At 37.6% G+C, this 14,938-nt stretch overlaps 3 protein-coding genes across 4 annotated transcripts in view; all 3 read left to right on the top strand.

Annotated features, from left to right (window-relative positions):
• The window catches only part of fbxo3 (F-box protein 3), an 18,372-nt gene extending 15,588 nt beyond the window's left edge, over window positions 1–2,784 (top strand). The window contains exons 9-12 of one of the 2 annotated variants that reach the window (XM_016530782.1): window positions 1,070–1,133; window positions 1,555–1,606; window positions 1,958–2,148; window positions 2,265–2,784. In XM_016530782.1, the coding sequence (XP_016386268.1) occupies window positions 1,070–1,133; window positions 1,555–1,606; window positions 1,958–2,148; window positions 2,265–2,393 (436 nt within the window). In that variant the 3' untranslated portion in view covers window positions 2,394–2,784. Of the gene's footprint in view, window positions 1–1,069; window positions 1,134–1,490; window positions 1,607–1,957; window positions 2,149–2,264 lie in introns of both variants that reach the window. The other variant, XM_016530783.1, reaches the window with a different exon arrangement.
• A 2,589-nt stretch (window positions 2,785–5,373) lies between these two features.
• On the top strand, window positions 5,374–8,759 carry cd59a (CD59 molecule (CD59 blood group) a). The gene is made up of 4 exons (XM_016530754.1): window positions 5,374–5,431; window positions 7,563–7,643; window positions 7,734–7,835; window positions 7,949–8,759. The coding sequence occupies exons 2-4, from the start codon at window positions 7,589–7,591 to the stop codon at window positions 8,146–8,148; spliced, it is 357 nt and encodes a 118-aa protein (XP_016386240.1). The 5' UTR covers window positions 5,374–5,431; window positions 7,563–7,588; the 3' UTR covers window positions 8,149–8,759.
• Window positions 8,760–12,334: 3,575 nt separating this feature from the next.
• Window positions 12,335–14,930, top strand: LOC107722398 (apelin receptor B-like). Its single transcript, XM_016530752.1, has one exon. It carries the CDS (start codon window positions 12,849–12,851, stop codon window positions 14,073–14,075), a length of 1,227 nt encoding a protein of 408 aa, XP_016386238.1. The 5' UTR covers window positions 12,335–12,848; the 3' UTR covers window positions 14,076–14,930.
• The last annotated feature ends 8 nt before the right edge of the window (window positions 14,931–14,938 follow it).

Here is a 14,938-nt window from a genome sequence, read left to right as displayed (position 1 = left end):
AAGGCTCAGTGACCTCATTCCAAGTTCATCTGCAGGTTTTTGATGAAAAGGGACTGGAATTGTCTTTTTTTTTTCTTTGCTGAAATACTGTGACAAAATTGCTTATTTGCTCATATTTTCTTAGAAATATCCAGAATTTAAGGTACATAAAATAAAAATCACCAAAAAATAATAAAAAAACCCTACATAAATAATTAGAAAAAAGTATAAAAATTGATCAAAATGAGATTTCTGGACTAAAATAAAAATTAGTGTCATTTTAAGCCTTCGGGTTATTTTGACCCGCGAGGGACACTTTTGTTACAGGTACGGGAGGGACGCACAAAGGTTAAATAAATTTACAATAGCAAAAACAATGCTATGTGTTTAATTGTATATTTAACTACCAGTTACCAGCAAGTCACTGTCTTAATGAGTTGTTTCATTAAGTAATTTCAATGGTTTGTTTAAACGGCTAATTAATTCAGTCATTGAATCATTCATTAAACTTTGTTCAAATAGCTGATTCATTAAACTGATCATTCTCTATGTGGATTCATTCAGTAATGAAGCACCGATATGCGCTACTCTGAAAAGCAAAACAGTTCTGCCTGTTGTTTCAGTTATTTAATTGTGTCTAAATTGTAACGTACAGTATTTATTTAACTACTTTATAAATTCACTATGACTTTTGCAATTGTGCTTTTATTTGGTAGAGAACAGCACTGTTGTTCATATGATATTGCTTAACTATATCTTTTGGTGTAAATATAAGACAAAAAGGCATTCTACTGGCGTTAAATATCACATTGTGAAAGGCGAGTTTTTGTTTGATTTTTGCAAAACGAGTGACATTGTTAAATCAATTTCGTTATTATCATAGACGATACATATCACACATGTGGCACAATTCCTCTGTTTATTCTCTCAGTGTCTTACCAAAAAGTAGAGATCTCAGTGCTTAATTTGTACACATAGTTCTTACTAAAATGATCGAGCTGCTTTCTGCTGTAACTTGCTATAATGCAACACAGCTGTACTAAGACCTGACATTTGATGATACAATGAGCTGTACCATCTTATGCATCAGGATTGAAATGGCAAAGTCGGCCCTGCCAGAGAATGCATGCCAGCTAGACAGTCGGTACTGGAAGATCACAAATGCAAACGACTATATCTTTTGGTGTAAATATAAGACAAAAAGGCATTCTACTGGCGTTAAATATCACATTGTGAAAGGCGAGTTTTTGTTTGATTTTTGCAAAACGAGTGACATTGTTAAATCAATTTCGTTATTATCATAGACGATACATATCACACATGTGGCACAATTCCTCTGTTTATTCTCTCAGTGTCTTACCAAAAAGTAGAGATCTCAGTGCTTAATTTGTACACATAGTTCTTACTAAAATGATCGAGCTGCTTTCTGCTGTAACTTGCTATAATGCAACACAGCTGTACTAAGACCTGACATTTGATGATACAATGAGCTGTACCATCTTATGCATCAGGATTGAAATGGCAAAGTCGGCCCTGCCAGAGAATGCATGCCAGCTAGACAGTCGGTACTGGAAGATCACAAATGCAAACGGAAATGTGGAGGAGGTCCGTGGCCCTGGTGTTGTGGGTAAGAGCACATCCCTGTAAGCTAAGAGTAAATCAGAACAGTCTGCATTGGTAACAGAATTATCAAGATAGGACATTCTGAGTCTGATGATACACAGGGCAACTTTTTGAGCAATGTTTCCGTCAACGGGCAACTAGGTGAAACACAGGGCCTACAACCGATCTAAAATATCCAGATAGAAATTTGTTACCCGTTCTCAATGTGAAAGTGCTCAAGTAATATTGTTAAAAAAAGTTGTCCCATGTATCATCAGCCTAACAGTATCTTTCTGTCCATGTAATTCATTGTTACAGCTACTCTACTTTCTAAAGAATGTCCTGCATCTGTTTTTTGCTTATGATGAACATGCAGGCGAGTTTCCAGTGATGACACCCGGTAAAGTTCACGAATACGCCAGCTGCACCACATTTTCCACCACCTCCGAGTACATGGAAGGCCACTACACATTCCACCGGCTCAAGAACAAAGAGGAAGTGTTTGACGTTTCAATCCCACGCTTCCACATGGTGTGCCCACCTTTCCGTGAATCAATGGTGCGGTCGGTAAGTCGCTATTTATGTCTTTCTGTAATGTCCAAGAAAAACGAATATCCAGGATGCTAATGTGTGTACATTTGTCATTTTAACTCCCTCATTCTGTGTTTGTCTCCCTCATTTAGAGCTCAGTCAGTGAGGTGTCTGCTCCTTATGATGAGGAGAACTCATCGGACACAGATGACTACGAGGAGGGAGACATGCGTGGCATGAACATGGCTGACCCAGGAGGACGCTGCCCTCGGCATGTCTGATGCACTTTTACATGTCCCCGGCCAACACCCGCCCACAGATACTGACGCACAGACACACTCACACAAACAGGAGAGCAGGAGGACAAACAGAGCTTTTAGGCATCCATTGTTTATTGTACAGCGCTCTTGTGCCTGTCACCTCTTGAACGTTTTCTCCAGTTTCTGAGGGCATGTGTCTGGTTGTGGCATATCTGTGTCTGTGGACGTGTGAGATCATTGTACGTGTGTTTGAGACTGCAAGTGTGTTTTGTGATTCAGAGAGAGGGAGTTTATTGAATGTGTGTGAGATTCTGTGAGACTGGCTCTTCTTGCCTGGGTTTCACAATGACCTGCCACTTAGCTAAAGAAATAGTTCAGCCAAAAATTGAAATGTACTCATCTTTATGTCGTTCCAAACCTGTATGTCTTTCTGTCTCCTGTGGAACACAAAATAATATTTGAGTATATTTTGTCCATGCAGTGAAAGTGGAGTCCAGTGTTGTTTTGGACTTATTGTTCAAAAACAGACAAAAGACATGTTCGACAGAAGTAAGACAATCATACAGGTTTGGGACGACATGGTGACAAAATATTTATTTTTGCTTGAACTATCCCTTTAAATCCTTACAATTACAGAGCACAAGGAGAAATTATGACACTACAATTAGCAGAAAAGTACACACACACTGTATCACTGTGTGTGTTTATTTATATATATATATATATATATATAGATTGAATACGTAACAGAAAGGCTCAAATAAATTGATCCCCTTGATTTCCTCCACAAGGCCTCAGGTATTGTGTAGCGTGTATGTGCTTGTGCATACATGTTTGTTCTTGTGTTGTCTGTACTAAGGATTTCGGGGACAGGCTGAGGTCCAGATCTTGTGAAGTGAGACTGATTTATTTAAAGAGGAGTAAAAAGCACATAGACCCAGACAAGCCAGTTCATGCAAACATCAGCTAACCTGTTCAAGCAATTATTTACCTTTTTTTTTTTAGTTTAGTTACTTGCTCTAGTTCTCTACTAGTTCAGAGGTGTTCACAGGTGCTTTTGGCCTGTTCTCAGAAACGCTGGATGGATGTAAACTGAAGGTCAGCCAGAATACATTTATGTAGTGTAAAGGATCTTTTTAGCTCTGATTATCTTAAGGGCTTGAGGTTACACAGACTGGTGTGAATAACAAAATAAGATAATTTAATGAGAAGTTTATGGCATTATTGTGACTTTTCACATTTTTCTTCTTTAAATCCTGTGCAAGAGGTAAATGATCAGAAAAATGTCTTTGTTGTACAGTTCAGTTTTTCAGAATGAAATCTAGGCAGACTTTAAGAATTTCTCTGCTTTTTTCTTCCTTTTCCCTTCCTAATGGGAATGTGAGCTAATCTTGCCTAGAGATATGTACGATTTAGATTTTCATTTATGACTGCAATTATATGTTATCATCTTTGTAAAATAATGCTGTGCAGTGAGATTTTTCAACAGTTTACTATTATGTTCTGTTTAGGCCTATTGAACCTCTCAGATTAGTTAATAACTCCTGGTTTTTTATTTTGTATGTGTGAGGGTTTATTTTTATTTGGAGTAAATAAAAAGGTAATGGTGTATCAATACCGTGTTTCACTACTACATTGTTTGTTTACATTTTTGTTGTGATCAGGATGCTTTCTACTATCTCAGCACAAAGAGGCCGTTGATCTATTTTTCACCAGCCAGTCTCAGTGCTATTGTCTCATGCTCTGGAATATCTCTGAAAACACTTATTGTTCTCACAACACAAAACTTAGTCATTTCTATCACTGCGACCCAAACCCTAACCCGAACCCACCCCGATAGTTTCAGTTGTCATGGCAACATGTTGAAGAGGCCTTGTTGTGGTCAGACTGATGTTTCTTTGTTAAGCCGTTTTGTTTTTTGGCACACATCTCCTCCCATCTCTTTACTCATTCATTTCAACTATTCTGGAAGAGAGAAAATGCTAAATTTCTGTAACATAACTTAAGTACTTTGACAAACAATTCATTTTGAAGTGCCCACACACTAGGGCCAATACATCAGACATGTAGGCTTTTCATGCCAGATCACTTCAAATCACATTTCGTTGCACACCAGTGTATATTTAATGGTCCTTTATGCCTACATGTGAGTGATTTTGATCATGTGTGTTCGTTGCTGACAGCCTCACATATTTCAGCTGTTCTTGTGCTACAGCAGAATGAATCCTTGTGTGACCCTGTGTCCAATAATGGGCCATTTACTAAGCCACTGTCTGCTGAAGCCTGAACTAGATGTGTGGTCAAATTGTGTTTTAAAAAAAATTGCATATACATAAGAATGTAACTCTTATACTGCTTCAGCATTTTATAAGAAGGAAAAAAAATCTTCAAGAGGACCTGAGCGTATGTGCATGTAGCATAAAGTCAGGCGTGCTGATCAACAGGAATGGGTCAACCGTCAGAAAAGGTTAAAAACAAGAATTGTTAAGAGAGACGAATGACATGAAAGTAATGTGTCTTGTTTATGCAAGAAAGAATATAAACATTGTACATGTATGTTGAACAATGGGATTTTCTCTCTTAGTATATTGATTAAGCTGAGGAATAGAAATCTTTAATATTCAGCTTTACTCAGGATACTGAGTAAATATTATAGAAAAGGTTGCAGGTTCATTCGTAAGAACAGAATAGCAATGGAATTCAACAGTTACAGAAATCACAATGACACTATTAATATTGTACTACAGAATAGCTCAGTTTTAGGGTGACCTGTCCCTGACTCTAATGTACAGCTGTAGCTGTGATTAATCAATTCTTTTAATGATGAATTGTTATAGCAATATTATTTATTCTTTTTATCTCTTAAAATAAAATGAACACACAATACCCGATAATTTATTTTCAATATTTTAGGACAGTAGAATGGTATACAATGAAAGCACAAAAGATTCATTGAAAGAGCATTGTGGGCGTGTTTAGGAAAGTGTAAGTGGCTCGAGCTCTCCAGTTTTCAGACTGGTTTGGATGTGTCTGTGGTTGGATTCCTTCTTCACACTGGGGTAAGACTACAGAAGAGTAACTGAGAGATTATGGCATACTGCTTAGTATATTCTGTGCTTGTGAACCAGGCTGATTTAGATTGCATTTTTACAACTTTTAAAAACTATAAAGCATTAAATATACTGACTTTTCCAGGGACACACTGTTTTTTTTCTGAGGTTATGGTAGAAAATTATGATAAAATGTGACATTTGATTTAAGGTAGTCATTGGTTTCAGTTTTATGAATACTATAGATTCTGAAAAGAAAATCAATCCATAATTTCATGAAAGGGAGACGAGCTGTCACGGGGTCAGAGAGTCAAATAAATTATTGTCTTTTTGTAGTTGGTTATCTCTCCAAACATATTTTTTATTATTATTATTATTTATTTGTATTTATTTATTTATTTTTGTGAATCCTACCGAAAATATAATTTAAATGAAGTTGTTGGGTAAACAATAAAACACTGGTGTACATTAATGGCAGTATATCAAGTATATTGTAAAGTTTAATTTTAACTTAAAGGTTAAATTGTGTTATCAGAACAAGCATATTTATTCGTTTTTTATTATTAAATTTTTTTTTATAAATGTCACACTGTGGCAAGTGTTATGCCATAAATTAAACATATGTTATGTATAATATATATTGTATTTTTATGGTTCAAGATGATTCATTTTGATCATGTGTGTTCGTTGCTGACATATTTATTTATTTATTTTTGTGAATCCTACCGAAAATATAATATGAATGAAGTTGTTGGGTAAACAATAAAACACTGGTGTACATTAATGGCAGTATATTAAGTATATTGTAAAGTTCAATTTTAACTTAAAGGTTAAATTGTGTTATCAGAACAAGCATATTTATTCGTTTTTTATTATTTAATTTTTTTTTATAAATGTCACACTGTGGCAAGTGTTATGTCATAAATTAAACATATGTTATGTATAATATATTTGTATTTTTATGGTTCAAGATGATTCATTTTGATCATGTGTGTTCGTTGCTGACAGCCTCACATATTTCAGCTGTTCTTGTGCTACAGCAGAATGAATCCTTGTGTGACCCTGTGTCCAATCATGGGCCATTTGCTAAGCCACTGTCTGCTGAAGCCTGAACGAGATGTGTGGTCAAATTAATTGTTTTTGAAAAATTGCATATACATAAGAATGTAACTTATACTGCTTCGGCATTTTATAAGAAGGAAAAAAATCTTCAAGAGGAACTGAGCGTATGTGCATGTAGCATAAAGTCAGGCGTGCTGATCAACAGGAACGGGTCAACAGTCAGAAAAGGTTAAAATGTTCTTAATGTTCATATTTATTTGTTTTTATTGTTATTGTTTTTTTTATGAATGTAACATTGTGGCAAGTGTTATGCCATAAATTAAACATATGTTATGTATAATATATATTGTATTTTTATGATTCAAGATCCAGGATGTTGATAAAAGGCTGACATGTTCAGAATGAAGTTCAAAAGACAAATAATACAACATAATAGATTTAATAATGTCTAAAGCTTAATGATTATGTAAAATAACAAGTGAACAACAATAATAGTTGTGGTCGTAGTTGCAGTAATAATAGTAGTAGATAGCTTAATACAGGCCAGATAATCGGTCAAAACGGGATGTATCTCAGCAAATCTATGTACTCCTTAGATGACCCACAATTCTTTCTCTTATAATTATGTTAGTTAATCTTTTTAAAAAATGTCAAAATTGTCTTCATATGCTCATCATCATGTGGTTCCAAACCTGTGTGATTCTGTTACTTCTACGGTACAAACAAACAAACGAATGAACAAACAAATAAATACATACATGCATACAATTTTTTGAAGAATAATGGTAACCAAACAGTTTTGGTGATGGTTGACTCACCAAACACCATTATGTTCCACAGAAGAAAGAAAGTCACACAGTTTTGGAACAAACTGATGGTAAGAAGCAACTACAGGCTTGGTGTTTATGCATTAACCTGTTACAAGTCTAAAGTTTGAGATCAGTCTACAAATTTATGAATGAAATTTTGGATGAATTTGATTTTTAAATCTAAATTGTGAATGAACATATCATGCAGTCACATTCAGACAAATTCAAATTGTACGTTACTCAGATTCCTCTCTCTCTCTCTTTATCAGGATTAGACTGGTAAACCGAAGGCATTATGAAAGCTTCTGTTGGAGTGTGTGTGGTGTTCGTTCTGGCTCTGGTGGGGCTTGGTATGTTTGCACCATGCATAAGATGTGTTTTTGTCATATTTTGCATTACTATTCTTGCAAAAAAATGTATCTCTGTCTTTGTCTTTTAAGGCTCTGCCATTAAATGTTACAGTTGTAAGGACTACACTGGCACATGCTCTAAAATTCGAAACTGCTACTATGATGATGCCTGTGTGTCCGTCAACGAGAGAGGTGCCAGCTCACTCATTCTTAGAAAATAGTGTCTTTCTGTATTCTAACAAACCATTTCCATGACCCTTTGACTTTGCATGACATATCTCTCTGTTAACCCCCTTTTCTTCTAGGTGGTGACACATACAGGCAGTGTATAAAGTACTCCGATTGTAACTACGATGCAATCGGCGAGAAATTTCCCAAAATGTCCAGCTTCAAGTTCTCCTGCTGTACCACTGACCTGTGTAACACAGCACCTGTGTCCGTGTCCAGCCGCTCTGTGGTGGGAATACTGCTCTCACTAGCACTCTTCTGGTGGGGTGTTCTCTAAAACGCTTCTGCATTGTTCCTCGTAAAGCTGGTAGTGGTATCATGCAGTGAGAATGCAGAGATCTTCTATATCTTGAGTTAAGTGGTCAAAGAAGCATTCACAGCTTAAATCTCAGCTGTACGTTAAAACTGTGTGTGCTCACTGCTAAAGCTTGCATTTTTTTTGTTTTTCACTTAATAGTGAAAGGGAAACCATCTGATTATAATTTATTGTATTCAGTGCTGCTTTATGTATGTGTACTCTTTCACGGCTAATCCTGTTACCCAGAAAAGTGGTACGAGTGAGTGGGTTACGAGGGATGCTGACATTTTCAAAGGGTTAATGTATCATATCATCGTCATTTTCATAAAAACCCTTTACGCCTGCTTTTCCTCTGCCTTGTTTACGAATGTCTCTTTTAAAACTTAAAATCTCTTGAAAAACATTGCGTGCAATATGTAGAAATGTAGTCTTTTCAGTGTGCTGATTAGCTTCTTGTTACCACTATAGCCAGCGAAACTTACTGAACCTTTATGTGACCAATAAAAGGAACATGCAGTTTTATGCAAATTGAGAGTTTGAGAATTCTGTTTAATATTTACAATGATTCCTTATAGCTGTTTATTGGCAACTTACTATGCTGGAGCTGTTTAGTGTGTAATTTATGTTGTAAAACAAAATGTGATGTCTCTTCAGCTAATGTTAACCACTTAACCATTAGAAAAACCCATAGTAAAAGGATTCAGCCATAGGGTCTTTAACAGCCATGACTAACAAGTATCACTGCAGCACCCCATTATTTATAACTATTATTTATGCGCTTTGTTTCAGGATTTTTTTTTTCTGGAGTTAATTAATATAATTAATAGTTCTCTGTCAAAATAACGTAAATAAATGTTTTTTGGCCGTTCCCTTTATTGCTTTAAAAGTGACATAAACTATTCCTTATTTATGGAATGTCTGCCCAGACTGATAATAAAAGATAATAAAAAAATTTAATACGTGAATATGTATATATAGTTCAACTACAGATGCAATTATGCAGATGAATGTGAATAAGAAAAGGGATACTGTATGTTAAATATGAATAGTGTGTTGGGTATTGTTTGGGTATCATTATGTATCTGCAACTGTTGTTACATTCAGATTTAGGCAAATTTCTTAAGAGATTTAATCAAATCGAAATAGATTCGTCTCACAGAATATGCTGCGATTTCAAATATTTCCTTTTTCTAATTTTTCTAAACACTTTTTTTATGGGCATGTTTCATTTTATAATGGATTGTTGCATTTTGATGGTGAAAAACATTATCAAACATAAAAGATCTGAATTCATGCTGAGGGCATTGCAAATATCAAATTAATTTTGAGGAATGCTTAATATTTTCTAATACATATAGAATTAAAGGCATGCAAATATAAAGTAGGTTACAGTTATACACAATTATTTATATTGCATGCTATTTTAAAAATAGGAACTTATCTTGTACCACTTAATATCTGTACATCTCCAATTATGCATGGCTCTAAAATGCATAAATATGGTCTATCAGTTATTTTCTGGCTGGAGTTATTGGACACTGATGCAAGAGATGGTACATAGTTCTGCTTATGTACAATTTATAGTTTGACCCAGTGCTTTGCAAACAGAGTGTTTAACTCATGTCATACATATTGACCTCAGGACCTTTTTATAGACCCTCACTATTTGTACAGCTGAGATCAATTGGGAACAAGATAGAAAAATCTGTGAACATCTCTCTGGCACTGAGTGGCTAGTGTGAAGTGTATATTCTACATATACCTGTATATGTTATGCAGTAACCAGGGGCCTCATTTATAAAATGTTGCGTATAAACCGTCCTAAATTTGTTCTAAGATCATTTCTCAAAAGTGCGTAATTCAGAGTAAATTCAGAGAAAATGAACGTGCACACAAAAACACGTGCGTACGCCGCTCTTCCAGATGTGACATTTATAAATCGCAAATGATCTTGAAATTGTGCGCAGCTGACTGGTGTCAGATCCCTGCCTTGTAAACGCCCCCTAATTAATATCATTACCATATAAAGAGCACACGCCAACAGACGAATTTCTATGCTTTAGAATGATGAGCACAAAGAAATATATTAAAACCGTTATTGCACGACATAGGCCTATACTTATAGGCTACACAGACAAAACAGTCGGAGACGCGTTTCATTCATTTTTTCTATTTTACGCATTACTAGTAAACCAAGACTTCGCAAGTTCTCTTGTAAAATAAAATAATAAAAAAACATGGAATAAACTGTGTACAGAAAGCGAGTAAAGAACTCTCAACATTAGGCTACTAAAAAGGTCAGTTTAACCTTGCAAAAACTCCCGTTAATAAAATCTGACTACACTGCACAATTAATCTCTTACTCTGCATCTTTGTTGTTTATGATGAATTCGGTGCTTGCACGTATATACACCGCTTTTATTATTATTGCAGCTTAGATGTTCAAATAGCTGCAGTACTCCGACTTTGCCACAAGGAAAAGTGCGTACGCCTGCTCAGACCCTGACGTGACTAAGTATTTTACCACGTCAAAGACCGTTTTTATAAATATGAACGTTGCCGTAGATTTTAGTGTACGCACGCTCTAAGATCAAATCTGTGTGTACACACGTTTTATAAATGAGGCCCCTGGACCGTCACAGGACAAAATCTTTAGGGTGGGCCTCCCACTGGCTCAGTGTTTTTTTGTTTTATTAAATAATTGGTCTAGACTAGTTCAAATAGAGATGCAAACAGGAAATTTCATCTGCTTCTTCCACTGCTAATAAAAGTGTTTAAACAACACAAGACTCAGACTGCTCAAATAGTTCAAACAGGACCTCAGACATGCAGCTAAGACCAAATACAACCAACACAATGAATTTATTAGTTAAACAGAGGCAGGTGAACAGTTCACATAATTGTATATTATAATGTGAGACCGAATATTTATAAGATGATCTGTTATAATCTAAAATATGTTTCCAAATATATGAACATCACATTTCACGTTAATTTTGCCATGTTTGATATGGCAAGTTTATTGTTTATTTTCTGCAACCCACCATACCAAAATCTCTTGTCCAGACCAATTTTGGAAGAAGCAGTCAGAAATAAGACTTAGAAAATTATAAACTTGTAGTTAGTTCCTATATAAGTTCCTCTGTGATTTGTATTCTTTGAACTTCTCCCAAAGTTTCTCAAGTAACCCATTATTTGTAAGAATGCATACTATATTTGCTAATACAACCTTGTGTATGAAGTGGTAGTGTTGGCCAGAGGTATGCTGTTTGCTACAGTGAAAGACATTATTATGTGTATAAAGCTTCTTTCAAGCCTGAGGTGTTCTGAGTTTACTCAGTCTGTTTAAGAGCAGAGGGACTGTTTGGAGATCTCACAAAACTGCTACAGGGTGGTCCTATGAGAGAGGAGGAGGACAGAACAGAAAAGGGAAAGGACACAAAGAGGAGATGGTCTTTAAAGAGCAGACACTTCCCAGTAGGTGAGACACAGAAAGAAGCATTCGATTCTGAGAGAGGGAAGAAGTCGACAGATATCAAGAGAAAACCATGAATACATAGTAACTTGTGTCCTTTTAAAAAGATCATCTAAAAACAGAGCGAGACCAACCACAGAGAAGAGAACACTGGGCACATGTATTAACAGAAGCAGAGGCAAACTCTTAAGAAAAACAGGTATGAGATCATTTGGTTCATGGTGGATGTCCACCTGAGGCATGATAGAGAAGCATTGCTTTTGTGGGATAGATTTTATTACAGTTTTTCTTGTATATGTAGTATGTACATCACTAGATTAATACACAAAAGAGAGAATGAGATGCAATTACTTTACTTTTATTTATTTTTTATTGCAGAATTATTACTGGAAGTGCATGTATTTACTGATGTGGATTATCTATGTCCAAGTATAACATACTCTGCCGGGTAAAAAAAAAAAATTCACTGTGTATTTAAATAAGCAAATACTTCCAATTCTGGCATGTTATGTGTTTGACAAAAGTTATTTTAACCCTACCTGATGATATTTGTTAAACAACCACATCAGCATAAGTATCCTATGGCCATATTCCAAGTCGACAATGTCAAGATTCATCGGGCTCAAATTGTGAAAGAGAAATCATGAGAAGAGACTTTAACCCTACTGAAAGTCTCTGGGGTATACTGAATTAGACTTAGAGTGGTTGGATTCTCCTACTGTCAACAAGATCTCAGCCAAAAATGTATGTAACCCTTGATGGAAATAATTGTTGAAACAATGCCACAACGAATGCAGAGCGAAAGCTGAAGGCTATCCAGCAAAAGCAGGTGCAACTGTTTTTGGCCAGGCAGTGTATAAGCTGGTTATTTAGGGGTTGAGAATGTATATGATACAACCAGAAATTATGAGAAGTTCTTTCTCATCTGTTTTTAATGCACAGCTTCCAATAACCTTTTTTCTTTTGTCTGTGATATCCCACAGAAATTGACAAGGACAGAGGAGGAAGGAAGTGTCACTGACTCTTCCAACTATCGTGGGAAACTCCCAAATATAGAATACAGGGGAAAGACAAGTGCTCCCATCATCATTCTTCTTCCAAACCATTCTTCCCCTCTCAAGCCCTTAAAAGAAACTCTCAGTTCTCTTTCCTGCTCATATCATCCACTTGCTCTCTGCACTAGGTGCAAGTGTGTGGCTCTCAGATGTCCGGGTCTCCGCCCTTCCCTTCACCCTCGCCCTTTCCCTCATGTGACTACAGAGAATGGTCTGCAACCTGGGTGCTGATTCCGAGCGTGTACCTCCTGGCGTTTGTCGTGGGCTCCCTGGGTAATGGCTTGGTGCTATGGGTGTACATGGACCGCCGAGCGAGAGGCCGCGGGAGGATTGGAAGCGGTTCCAAATCTTCCCAGACCACCGATCCCCCTCCTTATCCCTCCCCTACATCTTCTCGTACAGTAACCGAGTCTTTAATAGCCAGTCTAGCATTGGCTGACCTGGCCTTCGTCATGACCCTGCCATTGTGGGCGGCATACACAGCGCTGGGCTACCACTGGCCCTTTGGCCATGTTCTGTGTCAGGTGAGCAGTTACATTGTGGCACTGAACATGTATGCGAGTGTGTTTTCTCTGACTGGGCTCAGCGTGGAGCGTTACTGCGTCATCACACAAAAGTGTGGCAGCAGCTCAAAGCAGGGACGGTCAACCACTTGCGCCAAGTGGATTGTGGGTAGCGTGTGGCTGGCGGCTGGAATCCTGGCACTTCCTGCTCTGCTTCTGCGGACTGTTAGGGAGGTGGATTTGGAAGAGGGAGATGATGGCGATGGGCAGGACGGACATGTGTCCTCCTGCTTATGTGACATGGACTACTCCAACTTGATCTCAAGTGAGCTGGACCCAGCAGCTTCGGAACAGGCGGAGCTGATGTGGTCAGCAGCTTTGGGGTTAAAATCAACTCTGCTTGGCTTCCTGTTACCTCTTGTAGTGCTCCTGCTCTGCTATGGCTGGCTAGGGCGGCTTCTTTCCCGACACTTCAGCCTAGGCCCGCGTCCTGATCATACGCGCCAACGCAGGCTCCTCCGGATCATCATCACCCTTGTGCTGGCCTTCTTCCTCTGCTGGCTTCCCTTCCACACCAATAAGACACTATCCGCTATGGTGGAACTGGGCATTCTTCCCTTTTCCTGCAGTTTCGACCAGTGGTTGGTGGCGGCCCATCCATACTCCATCTGTCTGGGCTATGTGAACAGCTGTTTAAACCCTCTGCTGTATGCTTGCTGTGATCCAGCTTTCCGGAAGCACTACAGTGGTCTGCTTGTGTGCGTATGGGTCAAATGCAGAGGTCAGAAGGGGGGAGAGGAGAATGAACACCACAAAAGTTCACCAATACCATCTGGGACACATGAAGTGACAGTTAGTAAAGAAGAGCAATGAAGAGAGATTTATTTGGCAGACTCTGTGACAGCTGAACTGTTTCTGTGGAAAATTCTTAAGAGGACTGTGAGAATCAGATTATTCTTTCCATTCATCTGAGATTTAGCATGAACTTCACCTCCTCAAGAAAACAAGATGCCAACATAGTGTGGGAACTGATAAACAGACAGGATCCAGTGAATGTTTTCCCATGACATTATGCCTGAAGAGTAAAGATGAGCTTTCAAGTTCTAGATGAAATAGAGCTGCATCTCCCAACATTATGATGCAATTCTGACTGTTTGCGCAGTGTGGGTATGTTGTTGAATTATGAACCGGTTAAGTATGATATCAGGCCTTATGTGCAATCTTTTTTTTTTTTATATACATGTAACCAAACTTTGAGAGCCTGTTTAGCCCTATCAGTGATTTCAGGATCAGCAGACATGTATTTTTGTATTTATGAATGTACATTTATAAAATAAAATTAGAAAAAAAAGTTGAAAAGTTCTTCAAACCCAACAACGTACAGTAGATTGATTCCTACAAAAGGTTTAAACCAAGCGGCAACCTTCCGGTCTCTCTCGTGAAACCAGGGCCAGCGCGTGCATATAGGCGAACTAGGCAGCCGACTAGGGCGGCAGCACAGTCAGGGCAGCAAAAAGGACAGAGATTTTAGTTTATCTTTTGGGCATTCTTTGGAATTATTGCACTCATATCAACAAGTTATCACCCCTTAGTTATTCTAACTCTAAATTAACTTAGCTTCATACATAGTAACGCCGCTGCCGCGCTGTGCCCCACCTGAGCGGCGTCAATATCACATGCAAACCACCCTCATGTACTTCCATAAATGTCATCAAAATGAATAAAACTATCCGGAC

Source organism: Sinocyclocheilus rhinocerous, unplaced genomic scaffold, assembly GCF_001515625.1.
Source record: "Sinocyclocheilus rhinocerous isolate Xijiao unplaced genomic scaffold, SAMN03320098_v1.1 scaffold1115, whole genome shotgun sequence".
Classification (NCBI taxonomy): domain Eukaryota; kingdom Metazoa; phylum Chordata; class Actinopteri; order Cypriniformes; family Cyprinidae; genus Sinocyclocheilus; species Sinocyclocheilus rhinocerous.
This window is presented reverse-complemented; position numbering and strand designations above follow the sequence as displayed.

Excerpts from the sequence above, each read along its gene's own strand:
- cd59a (XM_016530754.1), top strand. The coding sequence starts at position 7,589 with ATGAAAGCTTCTGTTGGAGTGTGTGTGGTGTTCGTTCTGGCTCTGGTG. Across the intron at positions 7,644-7,733 it reads TCTGGCTCTGGTGGGGCTTG|GCTCTGCCATTAAATGTTAC; the intron begins GTATGTTTGCAC and ends TTGTCTTTTAAG. Across the intron at positions 7,836-7,948 it reads TGTGTCCGTCAACGAGAGAG|GTGGTGACACATACAGGCAG; the intron begins GTGCCAGCTCAC and ends CTTTTCTTCTAG.
- LOC107722398 (XM_016530752.1), top strand. The coding sequence starts at position 12,849 with ATGTCCGGGTCTCCGCCCTTCCCTTCACCCTCGCCCTTTCCCTCATGT.